Raw genomic sequence first — 17,608 nt, 5'->3', positions numbered from 1 at the left:
AACTTCCAAAACACTTTAAAGGCTACAACTTTTAATTAACGGAAGTTCTACAATCCACAAAAGCATTAGCGTAATGAATTATCTTCCCTTTGAAATCGAAAACTCGAGTTTGAAATCGGGCCTCTTACAAATAAATTGATGGTGAGGAAAAAATCGACGAGCTAATGGAAATCGATAAGCGAGAATTGAAAAGTGGAAGGTTAGAGAGAAGTAATTCAGCAAGCAAGCCGTACGCCTGTTGGGAAATGGGTAGGAAATTAAATTTCACGAGGGCGGCCGGCCGACCGCGCCAACACTTGATTCGCGTTATGTCATTGCGGACTGTTGACATTGTGGATCGGAAACAAATAAGTAAATTCTTTTCCTTGCGAACTCCAGAGGCCTAATTTCAGTTTATTTAACAAGACTGTGTCTGTGTGGAACTATTCCTCCCCATCATTTACACTTCGATTAACAACCATGTCGTTCTGTCAGATCTTTTGTAATATGTATTTTAGGAAATTCTGGGGGTTGAGCTTTAGCCACCATAAACTCGTAGGAAGACACAATTAGCACATTTTTTTTTTTACACAATTTTGGAATAAAGTGAGTGGATTTATATCGATGATATTTTCTTTCATGCAACTTATGAGGATGAGCTAGTAGTAGCCAAGCCAGCCGATACTGAGCAGACTTGATTGCGATGAGCGTGAAACGTAACGAGCTGTCGTCGGCATGCTGCTCCTGCTTATCTAAATTGAATCGCCTGGTCCTAGTGCGGAAAACTGCATCAACAGTATATTCGCGGATTTTGTAATTACCTACTTTATTTATAGTCATGAGAAGTAATCTCTGTAATTAATAAGTGGACTTGATTTTAACTTGAAAATTTAATTGATTTAAAATTAAATCGGTGCCGACTTTTACGGTACGGTGTACGGTTTCTATAGATGCGACGATTTAAACAAGTTTCTAAAGGGAAATGAAATGGGATGTGTTGTATATTTGTAACAATAACAATCAAGTAACTGTGATAAGAACTTTTATTTGTTATAAATAAATTGACGATTATAATAAATCTGTTAATAGCATGACACCTACATTAAGTATTTTCATTAGATAGCATTAGCATTGTGCAGTTGTCTTACAGCAAGGCAACTTTATTAGGGCTTATAATTTGATATTTTGATATCACAGCACAGTCTAACCTTAATTGTTTCAAGAGTTGTAAATATCAGTAACAAGTCCAGCTGCAATCGTAACTCCAGAAACTCTCAACATTACTCGTCCAAGTTCTTTCACGTCTTTGTAACGCTCTACACATATCGGTCGACAAACTTCGATATCTACGACAGCTACAGAGTTATTCCCTAAACATCTAGGTTTTTTCTTCAGCAGCTCTCCAGTGCTCTTATTTAGCAATGCCTTCAATTTGACTATGTTTGCAGACTCTACTAAGGATTGATGGTGTATCAAAACTGGATAACCCTTTGTAATAGGAACCTTTACATTAAATACCACAAGTCTAGCTTCAAATCGCGATGTTACTGGTACTGGCTGAATGGGGTCACTAAGAATAAATCCAACTGATATATTTTGCATGTCCACTCCTGATAATGTTACACTCACTTGGTCTCCAGCAAAAGCCACATTACTGGACATTTCATTGATGCTTATACCACGAACTTCTGCCATTTCCTTCATTGGACATACTAACACCTTGTCTCCTTTATTGAGTACTCCATTCTCAATACGCCCAGCAACACAAAATCCGGAGCCAGTGCCTTTAAAAACGTCATTGATGGACATCCTCAGAGGCTTTGACACTGGCCTTTCTGGCACATTAAATTTGTCAACTACATCTAGAAGGTAAGGCCCATTGTACCACTTTACCAGTTCAGGTTCAGTTGCTGGCTTAATTAGGTTCTCTCCTGTTAATCCAGAGCAAGGCACAAATGTGACATCAGAATCCTTATATCCAGCTTGTTTCAAAAATGCTTTGAGCTTTTTGGTGATTTCATTGAACCTCTCTTGAGACCAGTTTGTGGTATCTAATTTGTTCACAGCAACAGCCAGTTGATTGACTCCAAGGGAACGGACAAGAAGCGCATGTTCCCTTGTCTGACCACCGAGTTCAAATCCCGATTCAAACTCACCTCTAGTAGCATCCACCACCAACAAGGCTACATCTGCCTGGCCCGCTCCAGTTATCATGTTTGGGATAAAATCAGCATGCCCAGGGGCATCAAGGATAATGACTTTCTTTGTTTTTGTCTCAAACTGTGCTCTTCCAACATCCATGGTGATCCCCCTAACTCTCTCTTCTCCGGTTTCATCCAAAACCCAAGCATACATGAAACTTTGTTTGCCAATCTTCTTGCTTTCTTGTTCATACTTGTGCAATGTCCTCTGGCTCACCTCACCCAGATCACAAAGCAAGCGCCCCATGAGTGTTGACTTGCCAGCATCAACATGGCCTATCACTACAATGTACAGATGATCTTTGTCAGAGCCACGTTCTTCTGTGTACTGCTTATTTGGATCAATTTTGTTTTCCTTTACTTTAATATTGGGAGTTTTGTACTCATCGTCCAACTTTGGAGTGGCCACTCTCTCAGGTATTGGTGACTGATCTCTCGGGGACTGGGAACTGCTTGAACTTCCATCCTTAGATGAGACCTTAAATCCTTTAACAACACCTATGGCTTTAGGTTCTAAATTAGTTGCAATCACTTTAGGAGCTTTCTGTGCTGTTGATACTATGTCTTTTGCTGCGTCAATAAGAACAGTCGGTATTTGCTTCGCGGGTTCTTCTTTTGGTCGATCGCAGTCTTTACTCTGCTTATTGTTGAGTATTTCATCTAAAGCTTTATTGAAATCGAACTTGTGATTGAGTACAGATTGTATGAGGGTATTATCAGGTATGCTGTCACCTAGAACATTTCGAAGCTCATCTAAGCACGACATCAAGCGAGCCTCGTCTTCCTCGCTAAGGTTGAGACTGCGAAGATCCACCGAGTCGCGGCGCTCCAGCCCCGGGTGTGCTGCATCGAACACCTCGTCCTCGGCCTCCTCTTGAATATCATTGTGGCTGTCTAAGAAAGCAGATATGGCTTGTTGATTCCTAGAACGGTCGTACATCCACTGTTCAGTATCGCTCGGAGACAAACAGCTTTCATCCTCTACGGAATGCCCGTAGAGATCGTCATAATCGTAATCGTCGGAATAACTTCTATTACGCACATTGCGATGGCGTGCCATTTTTGTTAGTTACTTTAACCACTATGTAATCGGACACATTTTTAGTAGTATCACACGTTTTACGTTTTCCAAATTTCGTCGTACGTTTTTGACGTTTTTGATGACAAACAACACGATGAGGATGACAGTTATTTACTTAATTCGTTTAGGAACAAAACAGCGGACCGGTTTGTTTTGTAACTCTATCAGTTTTTTAAAAGCGGTTTTAATTAAGTAATTAGCAAATAAAAGAAAGCGTTAAAATTATGTGAAGTTAAAAGTAAAAATAGTAACGAATTTGGTTTTCTCAATTCAATTACTATTTTTTTATTTCTAAACGATTTTGAGCTGACATTTCCAAAGATATTACAAACATAGATTATGCAACATATCAAAATAAAAAAAAATGTTTACAAGCATTTTTGAATGTTGAGATCTTTTTTTGTGTAGAGCAAATCACGTGCTGGAGACCCGGCTTTAGCTTAGCAAGAACATCAGAGCCCCGATTACGGTAATTTTTAACGTCAACAATCCAGACACGCTTCTCGATTCTGCGATACGATTGGTCGTTCAACAGCGTACGTTAGCTGTTTTGACCAATCGTATCGCAGAATCAGAAACGCGTCTGGATTGTAGACGTTAAAAGTTACCGTAATCGGGGCTCAGTGCAGGCAGCGTATATAGACATAGAATTCTTTGCTTGTGCTCCTCAATCTCGTTGCGCGACACAATCTGAGCCCCGATTACGGTAACTTTTAACGTCTACAATCCAGACGCGTTTCTGATTCTGCAATACGATTGGTCAAAACAGCTGACGTACGCTGTTGAACGACCAATCGTATCGCAGAATCGAGAAGCGTGTCTGGATTGTTCACGTTAAAAATTACCGTAATCGGGGCTCAGATTTCTATTGTTAACATGCGCTGCGCTATCTCTTAAGTTTAATATCTCGGCTACACTAAGAGCCAAACGTCAAAATCAGTGAAATGTCAAAATATCTTTGTGTGAGGTAAGGTGAGACATGGATTTACGCCTACATTTCTCTTTTATTTTGAATTTAATACAAACGAAGTACGAACAACTTTTAAAGTGTTACAAGTTACCTACTATTGTTACAGATTAATAAGTGCTCTGCAAGTACCTTTAAAAACTGTGCCAATAAATCTAAACAAAGTGAAACATCTTGAAGTTATAAACCCTTGACCCAGTACAACTTTGTCAACATGAAGAAGAAGGTACGTATTTTAGATAAGCAGGCATTTGCGATATGTTTTGTCATTATTTAATTGTATTAAATTAAAGAAAAACACAGAAGAAAAGATAAGGAAGAAGCTCAAACATTTTGTGTATTTTAGGTGCTGTTGATGGGGAAAAGTGGGTCTGGTAAAACCAGTATGAGGTCCATAATATTTGCAAATTATATTGCAAGAGATACCAGACGATTGGGAGCCACAAGTGAGTATATTCAGGTTATTATTGGCCTCCATTTTGGCTGCAATTGTTTTTCAAAATGTCTTTCAACCAATCTTATTATTTGCAGTTGATGTAGAGCATTCACATGTGAGGTTCCTTGGAAACCTTGTCCTGAACCTTTGGGACTGCGGAGGGCAAGAGGCATTCATGGAGAACTACTTTGCGTCACAAAGAGACAACATCTTCCGAAATGTAGAAGTATTAATATATGTATTTGATGTTGAAAGTAGGGAGATGGAGAAAGATATGCACTATTACCAGTCATGTTTAGAAGCTATACTACAGGTATGTTATGTTCTAGCAATATGAAAAAGATTTTTGTGTACTGTGAAATACAGTAAGTCTAAGTAATGAAAATACTTTCCTTTTTTACTTCCTAACTCAATTCAATATATTTCTTCCCAATGTAAGTTCTATTGCTTGATTTTTCAGAACTCCCCAGAAGCCAGAATATTCTGTCTGGTGCACAAAATGGATTTGGTGTCTGAGGAGCAGCGAGATGAGATATTCAGAGAGAGGGAAGAGGAACTCAAGATGCTGTCCAAGCCTTTAGAATGCACATGCTTTAGAACTAGTATATGGGATGAGACTCTATACAAGTGAGTAGTCTATGTTAGTCAAGTTAAGCGCTAACTAAGTTAACTGAGTCAAGTGTCTGAGGCATAGGAGCGGCATGGGAGCATGGTTTTTTGTTACATCAAATGTCAGTGACACTTCAGATGCTCTGTCATGTCATAATCACCCCACCTGTGGCACTCCCATACCTGTCATTGACTCAGTAAGGTGCAAGACCTTTAGTTAATATTGTTATACAATAGAAAGATGCAGTATACCACAGACAATAGCACCTCAAACTAAAGACGCATGTTATGGATTTATAATAGGTGCTATTTAGCAACAAAAGAAAATAAAAAAATATTTATTACTCTTCTCAATTCAGGTACACAAATACAATAGAAATTAAGCCAAAGATTTGTAAACTAAAGTGCAAGGGGCTGGTGCCTGAAATAGGTTTTAAAAGGGAAAACTGCTAGGAGTCAAAAATGTATTGACTGTATGAAGTTTCATTCATTCTCTGGCATTCATTATCAAGTTATGTATTCCATGATTCAAACATGACTCACACTGTTGTGTCTGCTCTCTGAACAGGAAAGTTATAAGTGCAAACAGTTTTGAATAACAATAACACAATCAGCTACATTCAACTTACTCTCTTTTATTATACTGTACAATGTTCATGAATATGTCCCTTCAACATTTAAACTTGGTAAATAAGTTTTCCAACTAGACAGTGACTTGCATTTTCTGATTTATTTTCAAAAAGACCACTATTATGCCGATAACAAAACTCAAGACACAAATAACCATCCAATCTTGAAGTATTTTAATTAAAGAAAGTTAATTATCATAATGGGCTGCGAGCTATCAGTTTATTTACTGTTAGATGAAACGGTTGCATACAATGTATACTCAAGTTCACATTCCAGTGAGTGATTCCACAAACCTATTTATAAATATGGTCCGATAGTGTCTTTATATCACTGTGCATACAACAAACTATATAATGTCATTTTAATATTTAAATTATTGTTTCCAGGGCGTGGTCGAGTATAGTGTATAAATTAATACCTAATGTTAAGGCTCTAGAATCTTCACTGAAACAGTTTGCTGCAATTGTGGATGCAGATGAGGTTAGTTATATTATGTACATATTAATTATTTGCTGTTAGTTTAAATAGTCTAATACATTACTGTCATTACAAGACTGACAAATTAAAACTATATTATTTCTGAGCGTCATGTAATAAATTTTCATTAAATTCTCAAACAATAATTCTTGAGACTAATAAGTCATTCGTCAATTGTGAATGCACATTGCACACATGTTAGTTAATGAAATAGTCATATTAACACTTAGCAATGATATGAAAGAATAACCAGTAGTCAAGCATTTGTAATAATAAAGCTATTAAATTAGTTATGAATATTCTTATTAGAATAATAGCTATGATTTACAGCCTTAGGGCACGAATAATTCTCAAAAATAAAGGTTCTGATAACTTTCTCCCTTGGACGAATCTTTCTCCTCAATATTTAAGTAATCATAGATTAGAAACATTGATAATCCAATTTATGACAAGGCAGCATGGTTTTTGACCTTAGCCTGTTCCAGTAGGAAATTGAAAAAAAAACATTCGAAATTCAAATCTTTTATCACTGGCTACGTATGAAAAAGAAAAAAAATACGTTCGAAATTCAAATAATTATCATTGGCCTCATAGAAAAAAAAATTGTCGTTCCAAATTCAAATCGCATTCCAATCTACTAGGTGCTACTGTTCGAGCGCGCGACTTTCCTCGTGGTGTCGCACTGCCAGCGGCGGCCGCACCGCGACGCGCATCGCTTCGAGAAGGTGTCCAACATCGTGAAACAGTTCAAGCTGTCCTGCTCCAAGCTCGCCGCGCAGTTCCAGAGCATGGAGGTGACGTCACGATCTAATAAACTTATTTATACTCCCGAATGAAAGTAAAGACTTGAGTGACATGAATGCTGGCACCAGTCTACAGGGTGTGTATCAGAAAGAAGAGCAGAGATTCGTGAAGAAATAATACGAACAAACTTACTTGAACTGTATGTATTAATGATAGGTGATAGCATTAATTTGTTTTTGGTCATATTTATTTATTAGGTACACCAACAAAGTCATACATAATACAGTTCATACATTTTAACATGGTTTAACACATGATGTGTGTATGACCTCAATTATAGGTATACACAGCATTTCTTTTTGCAATGTTAGGGTAATATGTAGGTATACACCCGGATGAATGCAAATTAGACTGAAACTACGCACGACGATGTTCAAATTCATAGGATTCAAGCCTGTGATTGGTCTAAATATCTAAATTTGTTTTGAATAGATCTAATTTACGAATCAAACTGCTTCAGAAGGCATATATCATCCAATCATAAGTATGTCGGATACGTCTTTGGCGATTAGTCTTATGAACTACATATTATTATTTGAATATCAGTTTAATGTGAACGTTTTGTAAAACTTTATTCAACGCGCGTGTAACTAGTTATAGAGGCATAATATTTGTATATTATGCCTGAAATATTCGAAAAAAAAACATGTTTTACTCATTTATAGAGATAGGCAACATAATAGGCTCTGATAACCGAGGCAGATAAGTGCGGCGTATCACGCCCCCGATCTATTTTTTACTATCGTTGCGTCAATAACAAAAGTCTAAAACGACGTAATGATTATTTAATGCCTTTACTGTATAGTAAAAATAATGTTAAGTATGATTTACGCATTGGAATTCATTAAAGGGTTGTAGAATTTACGAAGAATGCTAGAAGCGAAATGTTTCAATAAGTCTGCATTGAACTAAGGAAAAACGCCTTGGTAAGACGGCATTCTCATTAGGGCGTCAGAAGCGCAGCAGCAGCGTTTTTATAATGTGAAGGCAGGCATTCGCTTTCTTACAGTATGAAATTATCGGCAGCACAAATGTCGTGCGTTTGTCGCGCTGCTGAAGTCGCCTAAATGTGAAAGTCCTCTAAAATTAAAGAATCGCTGCTTTATGTTTTTCGAAACTAAACCGGTCGCTTCTATCACTTTGTCTAAGCCCACTGGACCTAAAGAAAGCTATATCTCTTCCAGGTCCGCAACAGCGTGTTCGCAGCGTTCATAGACGGGTTCACGAGCAACACCTACGTCATGGTGGAGATGTCTGACCCCAAGATCCCATCCGAAGCCACGCTCATCAACATCAGAAACGCGCGCAAACACTTCGAGAAACTCGAGAAGGTATCCAGCGCGCCGCAGTATCAATGAAGCAATAGCAACTAGTTCGGAATAGCTAATGGTACTCGCTATAATCGTTAGGCCACTTGCATTTTGAGTTCCGCCTATATACCTAAAGGACTTGATTATAAAAGGACTTGATACTTGTTGGCGACAAATCAGTGCCCTGATTGCTAATTTTTAACGTCTCCAATTCATTGGCGCTTCTACACTAATTGCGCTCCGTTTTTCATTCCAGCTGAGATGCAAATACGGTATCGCAGTAAAGTTCACACTTCACGCGCAAACAAAGACGAAACAACGGATTTTATCACTTTCCAATAAAAGTCCAAACATCTTATTTTTTCACTAAAACACAGCAAATGTTCGTGAAGGCGTTTGACTTGAATTTGAGAAAAGTAGCTTTCTTTTAGCTTTTACACAAAGAAGCAGTTGCGTTTTGTTTTCGTTTGAACTAGCTGTCATAGTGATACTTCGATACGAATTTGTGATTTTCGCGTTGTAGTTGAAAATATTTAGCGCAATCGGGGCCCTGGTAACACCGGTGCTAGGACTCTATCCTAGCGCCGGTGTTACCAAGATCTGTGGCCAAAAATACTAGACCCAAAACATTACATTTAGGTACAAAATTAGGTAATGTACCAAAGGGTTAATCACAGGTTCTGATTTAACCTGTTAGTCGTTTGACTATGTGACTGTATGAGACAACTGTAATATATGCATTTTAAACTTGTGAGATATCTAATTTATGTTGTGCATTATATGAAAATAAAATGTATATTTTACAGTCCCTTTCATATAGACTCAGAGGCTCATGCACATTTTCACCCTCAATTCCTAATTTTTTAATGACCTCTATGGTAACACATAACAGGAATTTTGTTTTCATAGGGGTCACTTAAAAATTAGGGATTATTCATTCACCATAGTTATGAAGATATATCAACCGAATGTAATTTTTGTTAACGATTTGTAATTTTAATTCGTTTTATGACATAGAGTAAGAAACGGCATAAAATTCACGAATAATATAAGAAATAAACAAAACTCCATCATGAAAGGTGGCATAACGATTAAAAGCGACGATGTTACATCGGAACGTGCTAAGCACAATACTTGCCAAAGCAAGACTTTTGAGCCCACTTGAATACAGATTAACGCGTCTAGGATCATGCGCAGACACGCACAACATAAGGTGAACTGTCTCGGCATATTCTTCAAAGTATTTCAAATATCAAAATATCTTTCTATGAGGTACAGTCAGCGTCAAATAGTTCGTGACACCCAAAGTAGCTAAAAAATTCGCAACACTTCTTTGTTACAATGAGGATTTTCGCGATTGAAAAATCCGCCAGATGGCAATACGTAGACGCGAGGTCCAATAATGCTGCCTGATTGATTATTTTTGACATGACATTAATTAAACAGATATGTCAAAATCCACCAATCATGCACCAATCATCTCGCGTCTACGTATTGCCATCTGGCGGATTTTTTAATCGCGAAAACCCTCATTAGAATAAGGTTGCGTTGTCAACTTTTTGTCCACTTTGAATGCCACGAACTATTTGACACTGACCGTACATCGTGTAAAACCGTTTCATTTAGAAATAACAAAACATAATCACAACTAAGCAATACTTGTACAAAAAGAAAAATAACAATATAATAAACTAAATGCTATAATATGTGACTGAGAATATAATTACAGTGACATACCACATTATTCAACTGATTATGATTGTACAAGTAAATATGTGATTGTTAAGTTAATTAATGTTTTGTTTATTTCTACATGTACGCTTAGAATGCCGAATATTGTTAGAAAATCATGGATATGCAGGAGATTCTAAGCAATAAATACCACAGTTGCCTTAATCATCCTTTGAACATTCCAAGTACTTATTTCACGTTTCAATCGAAACTTTCGAATCTGTATTCAATGTCGTGGTTATTCTTAAATTTACGCTCATAGTAGTTAAAGTCTATTATTTGTTCATTAAAATAAAAAAAAGTTTTCTTATGTTTTCTGTTGGTTTGATTATTTCTAAATTTTATAGAGTTTATACTACTATGACATATAGACAATAGTTAATGACAATTTATACGGGCTTTAATATAAATAATATGTATATGTCACCGGTTAAATCCGATCTTTGGATTACTTTAACTACTAAAGTAAATTCAAAATGAATTGCTGTAATCCTGAAAATGTCTACTACTCTTAGCTTGCTACTCGCTGGTTGATCCAATTACAAATTCTAGTTACTTAAACAAAACTTCCTTTTGTCCTGAAATCGGGTATAGCCGGTATTTTATGTACCTATAGACGATATCACAGGTGATGTTATAAAATAAGTGTCATCTTTTTATTTACTCAAGGCTCTTAACTCTCAGAGTTACATATTTGTTTCAATATAATCGCAATAACCCTCCTTCTGGCGCAGTCGGGTAAAAATACGCCTTTTGTTGTTAATGTCCATAATACTCCTAATATTTATATTCATTATTGTATTTCACAATTCAAATTTGTTTATGCTGAAACATATTTCTCACTAATTCTTTCTCAGAAAATAAATGTTTTAATTTTAGTTAATGGTGATTATTTATTTCGGATTATTGTTTTGGAGTGGGACCACAGAATAATAATAAGTACTGTGGGACCCAGAGTTACTATTCATAATATTATCTCATCTTAACAAGATAAGTAAGTTCATAGGAACTATAGACTTCGATCGTAGTCTGGTGCTCCTAATTTAACCAGTTAAAAATATTCAGGTTTATTAGTTTGTCACATCTATAAATATGATCGCTGAGCAATGTCACGGGTTGCTCAATCTTCTACGTAATAGCAGTCTGCCGCACGTGATAATGAGTTCAAGGACCAACATTATTTTGAAGTCGATTAGCATTAGACTTTACCGAAAGTAGGTATACATTTCACAAATAATGTCTGTATTTTGAACTGTCTATCGTACCCGCATGCTGAGAGATAGGTAGGTACTCAGCGTTAGCAACAGGAAGATGCACAGTCTCTATGGATTAATAAATAGAACGTTAATGTGTACGACCTGCGAACATTCCATGCTAGGGACGAGTATGGTATGCCTCGTAAATAGAAAATGCCCTTGCAGTTCCATTCAGGGGAGTGGTCACATTCGAGTAGATACTAAACTACGTCATGTCATCAATTAAACAGCACTATCAATTTTATTATACTGTATTGTTGNGAATGTAGCTAGTTTAGAAGGACCCTGTATATCAAAGTTGATATATATCGGATATATATCATAAATATCCGATATTTTGATATTTATAATAAATATCGGATATTTTCGAACCCTGCTCAAGACACAAAGAACCATCCAATCTTGAAGTATTTTAATTAAAGAAAGTTAATTATCATAATGAGCTGCAAGCTATCAGTTTATTTACTGTTAGATGAAACGGTTGCATACATTGTATACTCAAGTTCACATTCCAGTGAGTGATTCCACAAACCTATTTATAAATATGGTCCGATAGTGTCTTTATATCACTGTGCATACAATAAACTATACTATGTCTTTTTAATATTTAAATTATTGTTTCCAGGGCGTGGTCGAGTATAGTGTATAAGTTAATACCTAATGTTAAGGCTCTAGAATCTTCACTGAAACAGTTTGCTGCAATTGTGGATGCAGATGAGGTTAGTTATATTATGTACATATTAATTGATTATTTGCTGTTAGTTTAAATAGTCTAATACATTACTGTCATTACAAGACTGACAAATTAAAGCTATATTATTTCTGAGCGTCATGTAATAATTATTTTCATTAAATTCTCAAACAATATAGAAATAAATAAATTATTATTATTATTATTATAATAATTCTTGAGACTAAGAGTGATTCGTCAAATTATTGTGAATGCACATTGCACACACGTTAGTTAATGAAATAGTCATATTAACACTTAGCAATGATATGAAAGAACAACCAGTAGCCAAGCATTTGTAATAATAAAGCAATAAAATTAGTTATGAATATTCTTATTGGAATAATAGCGCTGATTTACAGCCTTATGCAGGAATAATTCTCAAAAATGGTTCTGATAACTCATCCAATACCAAAGCAGTCATAGATTGATAATTTTATTCCAATTTACTATGAGTAGGCAGCATGTTTTTTGACCTTAGCCTGTACAGTATGAACGAATAAAAAAAATACGTTCCAAATCCAAATCATATCATTGGCCACATTTGAAAAAGAAAAAAAATTACGTTCGAAATTCAAATACTTTATGATTGGCCTCATAAAAAAGAAAAAATTTGTCGTTCCAAATTCAAATCACATTCCAATCTGACAGGTGCTACTGTTCGAGCGCGCGACTTTCCTCGTGGTGTCGCACTGCCAGCGGCGGCCGCACCGCGACGCGCATCGCTTCGAGAAGGTCTCCAACATCGTGAAACAGTTCAAGCTGTCCTGCTCCAAGCTTGCCGCGCAGTTCCAGAGCATGGAGGTGACGTCACGATCTTATAAACTTATTTATACTGCCGAATGAAAGTAAAGACCTTGAGTTGGCCCATTTCATGAATGCTGGCACCAGTCTACAGTATGTATGACAGAGGTGACAGAAAAAAGATTCGTGAAGGATTCGTTAATAATACGAACTTACTTGAATTGTATGTATTATTATGCTAGGTGATAGCACTTATGTTTTTGGTCATATAATGTAGGTATACACCCGAATGAATGGAAATTAGAATTAAACGACGCATGACGATGTTTAAATTCAGATGGAAGACAAGCCTATAGATCAATCGATCTAAGTATCTAGATTTGTTTTGAATAGATCTAATTTACGAATCAAACTGTGCTTCCGAAAGCCGAAGCATAATTATATCATCCAATCATAAGTATGTCGGATACGTCTTTGGCGATTAACTTATGAACTAACTACATATCTGAATATCAGTTTACAGTAGACGTTTTGTAAAACTGTGTTCAACGCGCGTGTAACTATTTATAGAGGCATAATATTTGTATATTGTTATTTATTTGGCTGAAACGAACGAACGAACGAATATTTGTATATTATGCCTGAAATTTTCTAAAAAAACATGTTTTACTCATTTATATGTAGAGATAGGCAACATAATAGGCTCTGATAACAGAGGCAGATAAGTGCGGCGTATCACGCCCCCGATCTATTTTTTACTATCGTTGCGTCAATACCAAAAGTCGAAAACGACGTAATGATTATTTAATGCCTTTACTGTATAGTAAAAATAAGATAATGTTAAGTATGATTTAAGGTTTAAAAAATTATACTTTACGCATTCGAATTCATTAAAAACGGACCACCCTCCGGGTGTAGTATTTACGAAGAATGCCAGAAGCGAAATGTTTCACGAAATATATGCAAATTAATGAATTGCGCGAATAAATATAAAAAACGCTTGATAACAGCCCCTTGAAAAAATCGCTTTGGCGTGTTTTTGTATGTATAGATCGTGCCATCCACGAAGACGCGCTCCATCAATTTTTAGTCGAGGGAAGCGCGGGGTGCGGGGAGTGTCATGCGAGCAATCCAAGCGTCATTATTGTAGTGTGCGTGTGCACTCATGGATAATTAGAATTAAGACGTGAACATACGGATGAAGTATTTTTGTTTAAAATTTTAAATGACTACATAGATTTATCCTTCCTTCTCAGCCGAGTGTCATTCAGGTGCCCCAGGCTTAGTGCCCGCTCCAATGCAGTTTTCTCTGTTCCTATTTGTAGAACTAATTATTCAAAGAATAGATTTCTTGTTCGTGCTTGCAACACACATAATGTTCGATACAGTCACATTGATATATTTAATTGTTCACTGCGTGTTTTTACTTCACATGTTAAGAAGGTTGACCACGTTTAAGTGGGATTATTTTGTTTCTGATGAACGAAATTACCTAGTTAAATTACTACGAAACTTTTATAATATGTCTTCGCTATTGACAAATTAACATTGGAAACTTTTTTGGCTTATGAATAAACTAAACTTTTCCTGTACCTCTATGTAATATAAAAGCTGTATGTTTCTTTCATTAAATAAATAAATAATTTGACGTGTACCGTAGTTACATTGGAAGAATGGTGGGGCGCGTCTTCGTGGCTGGAACGATCTACCTAGTTACATCGCTCCGTCAATTTCGAACTTTCACGAATACCTTTGTCTGGGCGAGGTACTTAAACAAACCTATTTCTCTTCTCAGGTCCGCAACAGTGTCTTCGCAGCGTTCATAGACGGGTTCACGAGCAACACCTATGTCATGGTGGAGATGTCTGACCCCAAGATCCCATCCGAAGCCACGCTCATCAACATCAGAAACGCGCGCAAACACTTCGAGAAACTCGAGAAGGTATCCAGCGCGCCGCAGTATCAATGAAGCAATAGCAACTAGTTCGGAATAGCTAATGGTACTCGCTGTAATCGTTAGGCCACTTGCATTTTGAGTTCTGCCTGTATACCATTATAAAAGGACTTGATACTTGTTGGCGACAGATCAGTGCCCCGATCGCGCAAATTTTTAACGTCTCCAATTCATTCGCGCTTCTTCACTAGTTGCGCTCCGTTTTTCATTCCAGCTGAGGTGCAAATTCGGTATCGCGGTAAAGTTCACACTTCACGCGCAAACAAAGACGAAAACGGATTTTATCACTTTCCAATAAAAGTCCAAACATCATATTTTTCACTAAAACACAGCAAATGTTCGTGAAGGCGTTTGATTTGAATTTGAGAAAAAGTACCTAGCTTTCTTTTAGCTTTTACACAAATAATCAGTTGCGTTTTGTTTTCGTTTGAACTAGCTGTCATAGTGACACTGCGATACCAATTTGTGATTTTCGTTCGTCGTCTAGTCGCGTTGTAGTTGAAAATATTTAGCGCAATCGGGGCCCTGGTAACACCGGTGCTCGGACTCTAGCCTAGCGCCGGTGTTACCAGATCTGTCGCCAAAAATAATAGACCCAAAACACATTTAGGTACAAAATTAGGTATGTACCAAAGGGTTAATCACAGGTTCTGATTTAACCTGTTTGTCGTTCGACCATGTGACTGTATGAGACAACTGTAATATACATTTTAAACTTGTGAGATATCTAATTTATGTTGTGCATTACATATTATTTGAAAATAAAATGTATATTTTACAGTCGCTTTCACATGGACTCAGAGGCTCATGCCCATTTTCACCATCAATTCCTAATTTTTAAGTGACCCCTGTGGTAACACAATAGCAGTCATTTTGTTTTCATAGGAGTCACTTAAAAATTAAGAATTGATGAAAAAACGGACATTGTCCGTTTTTGTCCATAGATATGAAGGTATATCAACCGAAAGTTGTTTTTTATTTAACGATTTAGAATTTAAATTCGTTTCATGACATAGAGTAAGAAACGGCATAAAATTCACAAATAATAGAGACAGATCAATTTACTGATTTGAACTTAAAATCAGAGGAATAAACAAAACTCCATCATGAAAGGTGGCATAACGATTAAAAGCGACGATGTTACATCGGAACGTGCTAAGCACAATACTTGCCAAAGCAAGACTTTTGAGCCCACTTGAATACAGATTAACGCGTCTAGGATCATGCGCAGACACGCACAACACAAGGTGAACTGTCTCGGCATATTCTTCAAAGTATTTCAAATATCAAAATATCTTTCTATGAGGTATAGTCAGCGTCAAATAGTTAGTGACACCCAAAATAGCTAAAAAATTCGCAACACTTCTTTGTTACAATTAGAATAAAGGTTGCGTTGTCAACTTTTTGTCCACTTTGAGTGCCACGAACTATTTGACACTGACCGTACATCGTGTAAAACCGTTTCATTTAGAAATAACAAAACATAATCACAAACTAAGCAATACTTGTACAAAAAGAAAAATAACAATATAATAAACTAAATGCTATAATATGTGACTGAGAATATAATTACAGTGACATAACCACAATATTCAACTGATTATGATTGTACACGTAAATATGTGATTGTTAAGTTAATTAATGTTTTGTTTATTTCTACATGTAAGTACACTTAGAATGCCGAATATTGTTGGGAAATCATGGATATGCAGGAGATTCTAAGCAATAAATACCACAGTTGCCTTAATCATCCTTTTCACATTCCAAGTACTTATTTCACGTTTCAATCGAAACTTTCGAATCTGTATTCAATGTCGTGGTTATTCTTAAATTTACGCTCATAGTAGTTAAAGTCTATTATTTGTTCATTAAAATAAAAAAAAGTTTTCTTATGTTTTCTGTTGGTTTGATTATTTCTAAATTTTATAGAGTTTATACTACTATGACATAATAATAGTTAATGACAATTTATGCGGGCTTTAATATAAATAATATGTATATGTCACCGGTTAAATCCGATCTTTGGATTACTTTAACTACTAAAGTAAATACAAAAATAATGCTGCAATCCTGAAAATGTCTATTCGTAGCTTGCTGATCCAAATACAAATTGTAGTTACTTGTGTTACTCAGAAAAAACTTTATTCTGTGCTAAAATCGGGTATAGCCGGTATTTTATGTACCTATAGACGATATCACAGGTGATGTTATAAAATAAGTGTCATCTTTTTATTTACTCAAGGCTCCTAACTCTCAGAGTTACATATTTGTTTCAATATAATCGCAATAACCCTCCTTCTGGCGCAGTCGGGTAAAAATACGCCTTTTGTTGTTAATGTCCATAATACTCCTAATATTTATATTCATTATTGTATTTCACAATTCAAATTTGTTTATGCTGAAACATATTTCTCACGAATTCTTTCTCAGAAAATAAATGTTTCAATTTTAGTTAATGGTGATTATTTATTTCGGATTATTGTTTTGGAGTGGGACCCAGAGTTACTTTTCATAATATTATCTTAGGTATCTTGTTAATAAGTAAGTTCATAGAAACTATAGACTTCGATCGTAGTCGGGTGCTCTTAATTTAACCAGTTAAAAATATTCAGGTTTATTAGTTTGTCACATCTATAAATATGATCGCTGAGCAATGTCACGGGTTGCTCAATCTTCTACGTAATAGCAGTCTGCCGCAC

General features: G+C 36.1%; 2 protein-coding genes across 4 annotated transcripts; one reads left to right on the top strand and one right to left on the bottom strand.

The window, feature by feature from the left end:
* Positions 1-1,004: 1,004 nt before the first annotated feature.
* On the bottom strand, positions 1,005-3,357 carry HBS1 (translation elongation factor EF-1alpha (GTPase) HBS1). Its single transcript, XM_028308620.1, has one exon. The coding sequence runs from the start codon at positions 3,238-3,240 to the stop codon at positions 1,198-1,200; it is 2,043 nt and encodes a 680-aa protein (XP_028164421.1). The 5' UTR covers positions 3,241-3,357; the 3' UTR covers positions 1,005-1,197.
* An 859-nt stretch (positions 3,358-4,216) lies between these two features.
* Positions 4,217-17,365, top strand: RagA-B (Ras-related GTP binding A/B). 3 transcript variants are annotated; one of them, XM_028308623.1, is made up of 8 exons: positions 4,218-4,454; positions 4,575-4,674; positions 4,760-4,977; positions 5,125-5,291; positions 6,290-6,383; positions 7,022-7,174; positions 8,369-8,633; positions 15,021-17,365. In XM_028308623.1, exons 1-7 carry the CDS (start codon positions 4,443-4,445, stop codon positions 8,540-8,542), a joined length of 918 nt encoding a protein of 305 aa, XP_028164424.1. In that variant the 5' UTR covers positions 4,218-4,442; the 3' UTR covers positions 8,543-8,633; positions 15,021-17,365. The 3 variants fall into 3 exon arrangements, with proteins under 3 accessions (XP_028164425.1, XP_028164424.1, XP_028164422.1); XM_028308624.1 differs by lacking the exon at positions 8,369-8,633 and having other exon boundaries at positions 4,217-4,454; positions 14,751-17,365; XM_028308621.1 differs by lacking the exons at positions 6,290-6,383; positions 7,022-7,174; positions 8,369-8,633 and adding exons at positions 12,107-12,200; positions 12,863-13,015 and having other exon boundaries at positions 4,219-4,454; positions 14,751-17,365.
* The last annotated feature ends 243 nt before the right edge of the window (positions 17,366-17,608 follow it).

Source organism: Ostrinia furnacalis, unplaced genomic scaffold (assembly GCF_004193835.3).
Source record: "Ostrinia furnacalis isolate ACB-3 unplaced genomic scaffold, ASM419383v2 OfSCF2491, whole genome shotgun sequence".
Classification (NCBI taxonomy): Eukaryota; Metazoa; Arthropoda; class Insecta; order Lepidoptera; family Crambidae; genus Ostrinia; species Ostrinia furnacalis.
This window is presented reverse-complemented; position numbering and strand designations above follow the sequence as displayed.